Here is a 12912-nt window from a genome sequence, read left to right as displayed (position 1 = left end):
TTATGATATATATAAGGATTGCCTTTGTTGCTGGCAATCCTTATATTGATATATTGACCATCATTTGTGTTGTAAATGTTGTACCTTGATGAAGGTATCTTTTCTTTTATGTACAATGAGAGCATCTGCACCAAGACAAATTCCTTGTGTGTCTAATCACACTTGGCCAATAAAAAATTCTATTCTATTCTATTCTATTCTATTCTATTCTATTCTATTCTATTCTATTCTATTCTATTCTATTCTACTGAGAATAGCAATTCTCCGGATTCTCTTCCCAGGAACGTACACCGTCATCAAAGGGTCATCATGGATTATTCCTAGTTGCTCCCATTCAAAACTCAGGGAATGTGCTGCCAAAGAATTGGCTTTGGCAGAAAAGTCAGCTGATTTGTCAGCAGAAGAAAACAATCGCCCCCCACAATTCAACAGGACATTTTCTAGAAGTTCCCAATTCTTTTTTGAGCACGGAGTGAAAGTCCAAACAGAATGTTCAGAGTTCTGCTCTCCTCTTTCGAATCCTCCTCACTCCTACCAGGACAAAGGCTGAGCCTCCCTCCAGTCCAGCTTCTGATCAGAAAAATCTCCCTTGAAGGACTGTGACCTCTTCTGGGTGTGGTGGAGCTTCCAGGAGCAGGACGTCCATACTCAGGAGAAACTCCAAGCAGCTCCTGTCCTGCTGTCCTTCAGGCCATGGACATGTAGGGTCCAATGGGGTCAGGCCCAGAAGCAGCTGTGTGAGCCCTGAGGGTCCCCTCACCTGATGTGGCCATGTCCATCTGTTTCCAAAGTCAACCAAGAGTTGCTAGGGTCTCCTTTGGCCACTTTCCAGGGTGACTGAGATCATCCAAAGTAGAGCAGATGGTTGGTCTTCAGTTTGAGAGCTGCTTTTCATGATAGCATTGAGGAAGGAGCTGGATCTTCAGACCCTCCTAATTCTGTCCTTCCCCTTCTTCCCCTTCCAGGCTGCTCCAGACACTCTTTGTACTATTCCTACCTGAAGATATCAGAGTCCAGCCAGGGGCTGCCCCAGTTCCTCTCCGTGATCCACCTGGATGATACTTCCGTTGCTCGATATGACATCCTCAATAGGAAGACAGTTCCTTTGGTGCCCTGGATAGAGGCGATGGAGGTGAAGATACCTGAGAGGATGTTCAGAGCTGACCTGGACTGGTTATCAAAACTCAACCCCCAGACTGGAGGTGAGCAGAGGCAGGTCTGCCTTCAAGTCCTGAATTCTCCCTCAAATCTCACCTTCCCACATCTTGTCACTTTCGTTATTGGGAAAAGAGGCAAGCAGGCAAAGAATAGAAAGTGGGAGGTAGGGATCTTGGGGGGTTTGAGATGAGTCCCATCCCAGGAAGGGAAAATATTGTTTCTACCTTTGACCACCTGTGAGGAGCATTATGATGAGTGATCCTTTCCTGCAAAGGAAAGAAAACTGCCTCCCTCTCCCCAAGATCTTCTCTCTCATGATCTTCAAGATCTTCTAGCCCCCACATCAAAAAGGTTAAGTGTAGCCCCAGATCAAAGAAAAGACCTCCCACCATTGTTCTGTCCTCACTACACATTAGTCTACATGCAGCTCGACATGCAGCTAAACCCACCTATCTTCCAAGAAAACAGACCGTGGGCATAGCTCTGAATGCTTTATTGAAAGAACAGGAGATGGTGAAACTGGGGAAAACGGGGATACATACAGTGAGAAACAGATACAAGATAACCAGTATTAAGTCACTGCTGAAGATAACAATGAATAAATACAAGCAATTTAATTCTCAGCAGCGATGCTCTGTGTGGGATGTGGGTTTGTCCTTGGATGACCAAATGTCACCATTTCTTTGTGCTTTGCCTTCTCCAGTGCTAAAGGAAATGGAGTCTGGCTTCCCAGCGTGCACTTGGTTTGAGAGTGCAGACTGATGAGTAAATGGGTGGGATCAGCTTCAAACAGCATTTGGTATTTTTTATTTTATTTTATTTTGTCACAACAGTATACGCAAATATTGACATAAAACAACAACATATATATAAGCAAATATATATATATATATATATATATATATATATAGGTCTTTGGTTGTTCGGGTTTTCTCCCGTGTAAAATTGGAAGTGTCTTGGCGACGTTTCGACGAAGTCTCATTCGTCATCTTCAGGCTTCAGCTTCGTGCTTCTGGGAGCAATATATATATAGAAGCAAAAGTATGCAATAACTGTATTAATTTGATATAAAGAAAGGGAACAATAGGACAGGAATGGTAGGCACTTTTGTGCTCTTATGCACGCCCCTTATAGTCCTCTTAGGAATGGGGTGAGGTCAATTGTAGACAGTTTTTGGTTGAAGTTTTTGGGATTTTGAGAAGAGACTACAGAGTCAGGTAGTGAGTTCCAAGCGTTAACAACTCTGTTACAGAAATCATATTTTCTGCAATCAAGATTGAAGTGCTTAACATGAATTTATTGTTTGCTCTTGTATTATTGCGATTGAAGCTGAAGTAGTCTTTTACAGGAAGGACATTGCAATAGATGATTCTGTATGTTAAACCCAAGTCTTGTTGGAGTCGACGGAGTTCTAAGTTTTCTAATCCCACGATTTCAAGTCTGATGGTATAAGGTATTTTGTTGTTTTCAGAGGAGCGGAGAACTCTTCTTGTAAAATATTTCTGGACGCGTTCAATTGTATTAATGTCAGAGATGTGGTATGGGTTCCAGACAGATGAGCTGTATTCAAGAATAGGTCTAGCAAATGTTTTGTATGCGCTGGTTAGTAGTGTAGAGTCTTTGTCTCTCTGGCCACTGGATGGGGCTAGAGAGCAACAACACTGTATGAAAGTTATATGGTGGGGCATGACAGCCATTGGAAAAAAGAGGAGAGGCAAGATCCATTTTCCCTCCCCCTGGTGGGATGGGGGGGAAGTAAATACGTCAATCGTTTGGGGTGGGATGTGTCTCTAGGGAAAGAAACTCTGGACAATTCCACCCCCTCTTTGTGTGTTTCAGGGCTTCACACCTGGCAGGTGGTTTTGGGCTGTGAGCTCAGGGAAGACAGGAGCAAAGGAGGGTTTTTTCACTACGGCTACGATGGGATGGACTTCATCAGCTTCGATAAGGAGACCCTCAGATGGGTGGCAGCTCAGCCCCAGGCTGAGAAGGTGAAGGAGAAGTGGGAGGATCATCCAAGGCAGTCCCAGGAAAATAAAGTCTTCTTGGAGGAGACCTGCATTGAGTGGCTGCAGACATACGTGTCCTACCAGAAGGAGGCTCTGAACAAGACAGGTAAGTGGCCAAATGGGCTCAGGTTGTGCGATTTTTTTTTTCTAGGCTCCCTCTTCTTCCCCCTCCTCATGTTTTGTGCTCTACAGCCAAGACTGTTCTGACCTAGGCTCCCTTAACAAGCAGGAGGCAGGAATTGGTCCTGGCAAAACCTCTTTTATTTACAAGACTGTGAATTACGTTCATTCACAGTCAGCAAGGTTTGTTCAAACAGTTTTTCAAAGGAATCTTTCTCAACACACCTTATCTCCTTTGGCAAGCTGCCACGTAACTTGTTTCCAAACGCAGAGTAAGGCAAAAGTTGCCACAGAGTCTCTTAGAGTCACAAACAGAACTTTTCACTCTTTTTTTTTTATTCAAAAAGTTTTACAGAAAATTTCCCCCCCCTTTCCCCCCACCTCCCCTCCCCCCTCCCTTCACAACCCCCCTCCCCCCCGACTTCCCGGAATGAGCACAAGGTATAGTTAAAGATAAAACAAACATATGCTAAAAAAATTTCATCCCAACTTAATTATACCCCTACAATCATCAATTCCTAACTTCCCCCGAAAACAATCAAAAATAATACATCATAATCATTCAAAAACAGTCTGATAACTCTTAGTCTGATATCTACTTTGAATATAGTCAATCCATTTTTTCCATTCCTTTAAGTATCTTTCTTGCGTATTGTCTTTCAAAAAGGCTGATATCTTCGCCATCTCAGCCAAATTGGCAACTTTCAATATCCATTCTTCTATTGTAGGTACTTCTTTTTTCTTCCAGTATTGTCCTATTAGTAATCTTGCTGCTGTTATTAGATTTAAAATCAATTTAGTCTCAATTACTGTACAGTCCGTAATAATTCCCAACAGAAAAAATTGCGGCAGGAACTTTATCTTCTTTTTCAAAACATTTTGTAAAATCCACCAAATTTTTATCCAAAAGGCCTTTATATCCTTACAAGTCCACCAAATGTGAAAATATGTAGTGTCATCACAATTACATCTCCAACATTTTGCTTGCATATGTGGATACATACATGATAATTTCTTAGGATCTAAATGCCATCTATAAAACATTTTATAAAAATTTTCCCTCAGATTCTGTACCTGCGTGAATTTAACATTTCTAACCCAATTTTTTTCCCAAGTTTCCAATAATATTGGCTCCTGAAAATTTTGTGCCCACTTTATCATACAGTCCTTTACCAAGTCCCTTTCAGAATCTATTTCAAGTAACACATTATACAATCTCTTTATATGCTCCTGAGACTGATTTCTAATTTGCTTTACCAAATTTCCCTCATTCTGCTCTATACCAATTTTCTGATTTTCCTTCCATCTAGCACGTAATTGCTCATATTGAAACCAAGTATAATTTTTCCCTTCTTCTTTTAGTACGTGCAGCGATTTTAATTGCAAATTACCTCTTTCAGAGAACTTTTCACTCTTGAAACTATCGAATGAATGAATGGTTTCCTGCAAAAAAACAAACAAACCCTCCCCGTTCGCTTCTCTTCTGTTTCCTATGGGAGGGGCTAAGCATGTCCAAGGCTTTACTCCCCAGTCGACCCTGCTTTCTGAGTTCTTGTCTTCTGGCAGCTCTGCGCATGCGTATACTGGGAACGGGCTCCAGCTGTTCCTCTGCATCGCTGCTGTCTAACTTCCTCTTTGCGTCCGACGCAGAGCCTTCCTCCGAGCTTTTCCCAGCCCCCAGGACTGGCTCAAGTTCCTCCCCAGTCTCCTCACTGTCTGACTTTGCTGCCAACTCTGCGGGCCACCAGCAGGCCACAACAAAGACACCCTTCTCATACTTGGCAGAAAGAGAACTGGGAATTTACCAAAACAAGCTAGGGGCATTTACTACAATAGGGAAAAGACGTTCCAAATCTCCACCCACCCTCAAAAAATAAGTTCTTCAAAGAAAAGGAAACCAAAGGAGCAAGATATTAAGGCTAAGATCCAGTTCCTCATTTTCATGAGAAAATCTCATTTTTACATCCTGCATTTGGAGCAGAACCAAAAGCTGATTGATTCTCTTCCCAAATTCCGCCTCGGGGCAACTTGAACAAATTCAATTTAGAGTGTCAAAACTGAACTCAAAGCCCAAGAATTGCAATTACTTTAGTCAAGAGTGAGAACTTTACCCCAAAGTCTATGTGTCCCTTTCAAAAACGAATCTAAAGAGTTCCGTGTCCCAGAGGTGAGGGAGAGGAGAGGGGGCAGAGGGAGAGGATGGCCAAAGGAAGACTTCCCACTTATTAAATCTCCATGACAGAAACACTAGAAATCCTGGGAACTGGTGTTGCTTCTTCTGCAGAGCCCCCAGTGGGGAAGGTGACCCGTAAGGTGGTCGATGACAGCCTCGAAACCCTCATCTGCCAGGCCTTTGGCTTCTACCCCAAGGAGATCCAGGCCATCTGGACGAGGGACGGAGAGGTCTGTGAATACGAGACCCTCCCTAGGAATGTGGCCCCCAACTCAGATGGGACCTATTATGTCTGGCTCAGCATTGAGATCGACCCCAAGGAGAGGGACCGTTTTCGGTGTCACCTGGAGCACGAGGGCTTGCAGGAGCCCCTGGTCTTGGCATGGGAAGAGAAAACAGGTGAGAGGCTCAGCATTTGCAATATGTCACCTCCTGGTGAGATGGGTGGCATATACATTTATTAAATAAAATACATCAATACAAATAAATGTAGAAGTAGATTCTTCACCATTGTTGGATAGTTTAATGCTTTTTTCAGCAGGGGAGGTTGGGCCTTTGTCCATCCAACAAGGGAGACCTGAATAAGAAACCAAAGTCATGTACAATCTTGACATTTGGAAATGCTTCTGCCTACCTCCATTTATCTTCAGGTGAACTTGAGAAGGGCCTGTTTGACACATGTAGTTAAGCTGATTTCTTGGCCCAGGCTGAAGCCCCCCCATCATCTGACCGCTGCTTTAGTTGTGGCTGTTCCTTTGTGCCTTCAAGGCCATTTGCTCTGCCCTCTTCAGCCTCAGAGGGGAGGGAGGCTTCGTTCATGGGGAGACACTGCTTGGAGGCCAATTCAGGTGGGGAAAGGCTTCCATGGCTCAGCATCTCCATGTCAAAGAAATCAGGATCTGACACTAATCAGAACCATGTTTCTCTTTCTTTAGATGTGAGGTTACTTGGTTTTCTGGCAGCTGTGATGATCATAATCCCAGGAGCCCTGATTCTCTTACTGAGCCGTAAGTGTTTTATCTCTGGCATTTGCAGCCAGGATCTCCACAAGGCCTCTTCCCACAATTCTCATTTGCAGCCATTTCTCCACTTCCTGTAAATGTTCAAACTTGCTGAGGTTTGGGAGGGAGCCTCTTTGGCCTCCTGGACTTTCTTCAGAGGAGCAAATATCAGGAGCTCAAGAATCAAAGAAAAGCCCAATAAATAAATCTCTGAAGTACCAGGAAAGCCATAATTTTGCCCTGAAGATGATCCCGGTGCCTTCTCACCTGGCAAGAGGGACCTTCAGGGAAGCTCTGGTGGAAAGTGGGGGTCATGGAGGGAGGGGACCCATGTTATCTGCCCCTGCTTGCAATCATACTGGGGGGACAGAGAAGAACAGAGGGGAAGGTCCAGCGTTGGAAGGAGCTTCTGCTTGCTTGGCTCTGAAGAAGAGATGTGAGATGTAGGAAGTGTCTCCTCCATTGAGCTTCACCAGGTGTGGCTCAATACATCCAGGTCATTTTCTCAGCAACAAGGCGGAAGTGCTTTGCCCTTTCTCTCCTCTAAGATGGGCCTTCTGACTTGCTTGCAATTGGTCTTGCTTGCTTGCCAGTCTCAGATGGATGTGCTAAGCCAGTCAGGCCTTGCTTAGCTTTTCAAGATCAGCCAGGATTGCTGATACTTGGATCTTGCTGGGTTGGGACTGTGGTTTTGGAATAGAAATCAAAACAAATGTTGTGAGAGTTGGATTAAGAACTACCACGTCTGGAATATATGGGGAATACCATCTGTCTTGTACCAATTCCCAAAAGTCTAACATCCTTGCTTAAAAGTAATTGATGGTGGTGTGTCTGGAAAAAATTGCAGTTGTCGCTATTGGGAAGGATTGCAGCTATTAAAATGAATGTGTTACCTAGATTTTTGTTTCTGTTCCAGATGATACCAATAATTAAGAAAGATAAAAATTTGGAGGATTGGCAGATTGGGATCAATAAATTTATATGGCAGGGTAAAAAGGCGAGGGTTAAAATGAAAATAATACAGGACTCACGGGAAAGAGGTGGCTTAAAAATGCCTAATTTTAAACTATATTATGAAGCAGTAGCCCTTTCAGTAATAAGTGACTGGTTTAATTTAACAGAGGAAAGAATTTTGAATATAGAAGGTTATGACTTGTTATATGGATGGCATGCGTATTTATTTTATGAAAAAAAAGTGGATAGGGCTTTTAAGAATCATGTGTTGAGAAGTGCTCTTTTGCGGGTCTGGAAAAAATATTCTTATAAATTAGATTACAAGATTCCTATATGGACGAGCCCCAGACATGCAATAGAGAATATAAATATAGAACAGAAACAGGAAATGATTACTTATAAAGAACTTTTGTATGCTGAAGGAGGTAGATTGCAATTAAAATCATTACAGGTATTAAATGAAGAAGGGAGGAATTATACTTGGTTTCAATATGGGCAAATAAGTGCTAGATGGAAAGAAGATCAAAAAATTGGTATAATGCAAAGGGAGGAAAATTTAATAAAGCAAATTAGAAATCAGACCCAGGAGCATATAAAGAGATTGTATAATGTGTTGCTTGAAATAGATTCGGAAAAGGATTTGGTAAAGGACTGTATGATAAAATGGGCACAGAATATTCAGGAACCAATAATGTTGGAAACATGGGAGAAAATCTGGGTTAGAAATGTTAAGTTTACACAAGCACAGAATTTAAGGAAAATTTTTATAAGATGTTTTATAGATGGCACTTAGATCCCAAAAAATTATCATGTATGTATCCTAATATCCAAGCGAAATGTTGGAGGTGTGATTGTGATGACGCTACATATTTTCATATTTGGTGGACTTGCAAGAAAATTAAGGCCTTTTGGATAAGAATTTGGTGGATTATTCAAAATGTACTGAAGAAGAAGATAAAGTTCCTGCCACAATTTTTCCTTTTGGGAATTATAACGGATTGTACAGGGATTGAGACTAAACTGATTCTGAATTTAATAACAGCAGCAAGACTGTTGATTGGACAATACTGGAAGAAAGAAGAGGTACCTACAATAGAAGAATGGATACTGAAAGTCATTAATTTGGCTGAGATGGCTAAAATCTCAGCTTTTTTAAAAGACAATACGCAGGAAAGATATTTAATTGAATGGAAAAAATGGATTGATTATCTACAAAACAGATATCAGATTAAGAAATATCAGATTGCCTTTGAATAATTAGGAAGTTATTTTATGTAATGGGGAGGGGGTTGGGAGATGAAAAGCTTTGGATGAGGTTAATTGGATTGGAAGGGAAAATTTTATTCTATGTTTGGTTTATGTATAACAATACCTTGTGATTGACCGGGGAAGCCGGGGGAAGGGGAAGGGGGTTTCTGGGGGAAAAGGGGAAAATGTTTTGTTTTTAAAACTTTTTCAATAAAAAAAAAAGTAATTGGTGGCCATGGTCCTATCAGGAAAGGTCAGGATTGGGGTTTTGGCGTATAAATCAAAACACACATGGGGGAGCATCATCTGTCTTGTACCGATGACCGAATTCCCAGAGGTGTAGCATCATTGAGTAAAAGTCACTGATGCTTTAATTAGAAAAACCCCTACTGGGAACAGCCCTGCTGGGTAGCATTGAATGGTTTCACTGGTGGTGGAGAAACAGGACTGTTCTGTCCTATAAGAACTCTAATAGGAACATGGACAGTTTCAACTCGATTATTTCTTAATACCCCCAGGAATGTCCCTTCCACTTCCCCGTGGTCAGCACCTCTACCGGTAGACAGCCAACCATTTTGCCTTTCATCCATAATAAGCAAATCAAGATGCTGAGTTATAATCCAGCCAGTTTTACCACCTGGGCCTTTTGGGGTCTTCAGCTTAAATCCATCTCCGGCAGGAGCTGCTGCCCAAGAAATAAACTTCTCTCTTTGCCGTCCATCAGTCTGCAGGCTGATCTACGGGAAGAAACTCCAGCAGGCAGTGAAAACTCACCTTGATGACCTTCCTTTAGAAAAAGTTTCTTCCTCCTCTACTTATGGCACTGAAGATGAGATTCAATCAGACGCGATGCTCCCATCCAAAACGACATCAGAGGTGAGCCCTCACTGTTGCTGAAGTCTACTTAAGAGACAAAACTTGGGGCTTGGAGAATACCTAAGAACCAGTCGTGAAATCCATTTTTTTTTACTACCGGTTCTGTGGGTGTGGTGTGGCTTGGTAGGTGTGGCTTGGTGGGTGTGGCAGGGAAGGATACTGCAAAATCTCTATTCCAACCCCACTCTGGGGACAGCCAGAGATGGTATTTGCTGGTTCTCCGAACTATTCAAAATTTCCGCTACTGGTTCTCCAGAACCTGTTGGAACCTGCTGGATTTCATCCCTGCTGAGAACCAGCATCTTCAGGATTGTTGGGGTGGAAAATTCATCCTGAAAGTCTTCCCAAGGCAGCCATGGAGGGATGGTGGGATGTCTGAGGCTCCTCTGAGGCTCAGCCCTTCTTCTTGGGGACCCTCTGATCAACGAACGTTCAAGGGAAAATCAGTCAAAGCTCAGCTTTTCTGGCCCTCCAGCTCCAAGGAAGGAGACTGAGACAGGAAAGGGGCTGGGGGCAGGAAAGGGGGCACTCTGGGAAAATGGGGAGTTTCTGTCCAGGAAGGGGAGGGGGAGAAAGAGATGGTGAGCTGCAAAAACAGGGGGAGGCCATCTAGGATAAAGGCTTCTTGGTGATGATGAGCTGGCAGTATAAGAGAGACAAGAGGAAGGAAACACTGGATGACTCCTTCCTGTTTGTATGGAGGGGCAGTGCAAACCTTTCTCTTCTTTGGTTGCTTCCTTCCGTACAGGGTTGCTGTGGGCAGAAGACAGAGCTAAGGGAAGGAAAGAAAACACCTCTGAGGGCTTCTCCAGATGCCAGTTCAGACAACGTGGAAGAGCCAACCCTGGAGACTTCAGAGGGGAGTCTAGAGGAACATCTAGAAGATGCCGAGGCCACCAAGCCAGGAATCGAAGGGCTGGAGTTCCTTCAGAGGAACAAGCGGATGAGCACCTGGCTGGAGAGGAAAGGGGAGAGAGAGAGAGACGCAGCTGCAACTGGAGGATTCACACACAGACCCAGCCAGAAGCCCAGGATGGAGAAGGATTGCAGCTGCAGCTGATCCGGAAGGATGAGGAGGAACCGCCTCCTCCACCATAGGACTGAGTGGAGGGAGGCACAATGGAGGTCAGTGAGGTTACTCGCAAGGAGGCAGCCTCTTTCCTCGTAAGGCGCTTGTTGTGTCTTGCCCGCTCTCACCTCAGCCGGGGTCTTCTTATCTGCTTCCGAATGCTGAAGAATGTCCTAGTATGCCTCCCGGCCCCAGCCCTGGCTCCATGCCCAGACAGGCTGAAGAGGAAGAAATACCTCCAGCCCCCAGCTCTGGCTCCATGCTCAGGCAAACGGAGCAACTAGACCCCTCCCCCTCCTCCACTGCATGTGAGCCTGAGGAAGATCTATTACCAACAGCTGCCGACTGGAGTGACCCTCGCGTCAGAAGACTTGATAGGCGGAGGCAACAGAAGGAAGGGAGGGGCAGGCCTGGATAAGTGCTGAGTCATGGAGCCACACCCCATGGCCTATATAAAGGATCTGCTTTCTGGCATTCTCTGAGTCAGGCAAAGTCTAAACATATCTTGCTGAAGTCACTTTCTGGTCTCTTGCCTCCCCTGAGGACTTTGCTAGGACTTTGGCAGAGCTGCAGAGGCACACCTGATTCGGATTTCCCTGACCCGGCCGTCAGCTGAGGAGTGGGACACGACATCTTGCCTGACTCCGACACATCTACACCACAAGATGGATCAGCAACAGCTGGCGCTGATTGTGCAGCAGCTACAAGCAGATAACCAGCAACTGCAACAGCAAGTTGCCCAGCTGACTGCTCAACTGGCTGCTGGGAATGCCCCAGCAGTCCAACCTCCTCCTCCTCCTCCTCCTCAGCGCCACAGCCCGGTACCGGTGCCGGAGAAGTTCTCAGGACGGATGGAGATGTTCCCGGCCTTCATGGCCCAGAGCCAGACCTACATGGCAATGCGGCCGGGGGACTTTCCAGATGACCGGGCCAGGGTGGCCTTTGTGATGAACCTGTTGTCTGGCCAGGCTGCGCAGTGGGCCACGCCTTTGGTGCTCAGGGACAGCCCCTTGCTGGCAGACTACCAGGGGTTCTGGGGGCAACTGCGCCTAATGTATGAAGACCCCGTGTGGGCCCAGACGGCCGCCTGGCGCCTAGGAGAGATCCAACAAGGGCCCCACCCCCTCCGGGAGTACATCGCGGAATTCCGGTTGCTGTGCCACGATTCGGACTGGAACGACACGGCACTAGCAGACGCGTTCAAGAGGGGCCTTTCGGAAGAGCTCCAGGACGAACTGGATTGGGTGGAGGCGCCGCGGACCCTCGTTAACCTGGTGCCCCTCTGCCTGCGCCTCGACATCCGTCTCCAGCAACGCCCGTCCCGTTGCCGCCAGCAACCGTCAAAGATCTTCGCCCTCCCTCAACCCTTGCCGACCCCGTCCCGGGCTGCCCTGCGCTTCGTGGCCGCCGCCGAGGAGCCCATGGAGTTAGGAGCGGCCAGGCCTTGCCTGACGGCCCAGGAGCGGAGCCTGAGGCGCCAAGGGGGGTTGTGCTTGTACTGTGGGGAGCCCGGCCATTTCGCCGCCGCATGCCCCAGGAAGCGCGGCGGAGCACGTACGCCCGTCCCCGAATCCCGGCCTGGCCAGTCGGGAAACGGGGCAGGCCCGGCCTAGGGGAAACCTTAGGCCGGGCACGGACCAAGCCCCCACCAGACATGGCCGACGTGGACCCTGGGCCCCCTCGGCACCTGATTTTGGACACCCGGGTGTGGGTGGGTGACCGGCCGGAGGGGATCCCGGCGCACGCGCTGGTGGATTCGGGGGCCACCACGAACTTTATGGACCGGGCCTTTGTGGACCATTTTGGTGTCCCCTTGGTTTCGGTAGACCCTCCGATGAGCGTCGAGACCATCGACGGGAGGGAGCTGGTGGCCGGACCCATTAACTTCGACACGCAGCCCTTGCGCCTCGCCATTGGGGACCACGAGGAGGTGATTTGCTTCTACGTGATGGCGGACCTCCACTTCCCGGTGATCCTCGGACTGGCCTGGCTGCGGACTCACGACCCTCAGGTGGCCTGGTCGCGGAACGCCATCTCGTTCCCCAGCCTGCAGTGTTTCGACCACATCCGCCACACCTGCGCTGGCCAGGACGTCTTCACCCTGGCCGTCTCCGTGCCCCCTGAGCTGCAGGACTTCGCTGACGTCTTCAGCGAAAAAGAGGTGGACCGCTTACCCCCGCACCGGCCCTACGACTGCCCCGTGGACCTGCAACCCGGCACCCCACTGCCAACGGGATGCCTGTATTCCATGTCCGAGTCCGAGTTGGCCGCCCTCAGGGACTTTCTGGACAAAAATCTGGCCCG

General features: G+C 46.7%; 1 protein-coding gene across 1 annotated transcript in view; it reads left to right on the top strand.

Annotated features, from left to right (window-relative positions):
* LOC131190452 (major histocompatibility complex class I-related gene protein-like) overlaps positions 1–10599 on the top strand; it is a 119064-nt gene extending 108465 nt beyond the window's left edge. Inside the window, exons 2-7 of the mRNA XM_058167775.1 lie at positions 966–1202; positions 2998–3273; positions 5572–5895; positions 6396–6467; positions 9388–9539; positions 10288–10599. Of these exons, the coding sequence (XP_058023758.1) occupies positions 966–1202; positions 2998–3273; positions 5572–5895; positions 6396–6467; positions 9388–9539; positions 10288–10599 (1373 nt within the window). The remainder of the gene's footprint in view (positions 1–965; positions 1203–2997; positions 3274–5571; positions 5896–6395; positions 6468–9387; positions 9540–10287) is intronic.
* The last annotated feature ends 2313 nt before the right edge of the window (positions 10600–12912 follow it).

This window comes from Ahaetulla prasina, chromosome 2 (assembly GCF_028640845.1).
Source record: "Ahaetulla prasina isolate Xishuangbanna chromosome 2, ASM2864084v1, whole genome shotgun sequence".
Lineage (NCBI taxonomy): Eukaryota > Metazoa > Chordata > Lepidosauria > Squamata > Colubridae > Ahaetulla > Ahaetulla prasina.
Note: the sequence above shows the minus strand (reverse complement) of the source record. Positions and strands in the feature narration are given on the sequence as shown.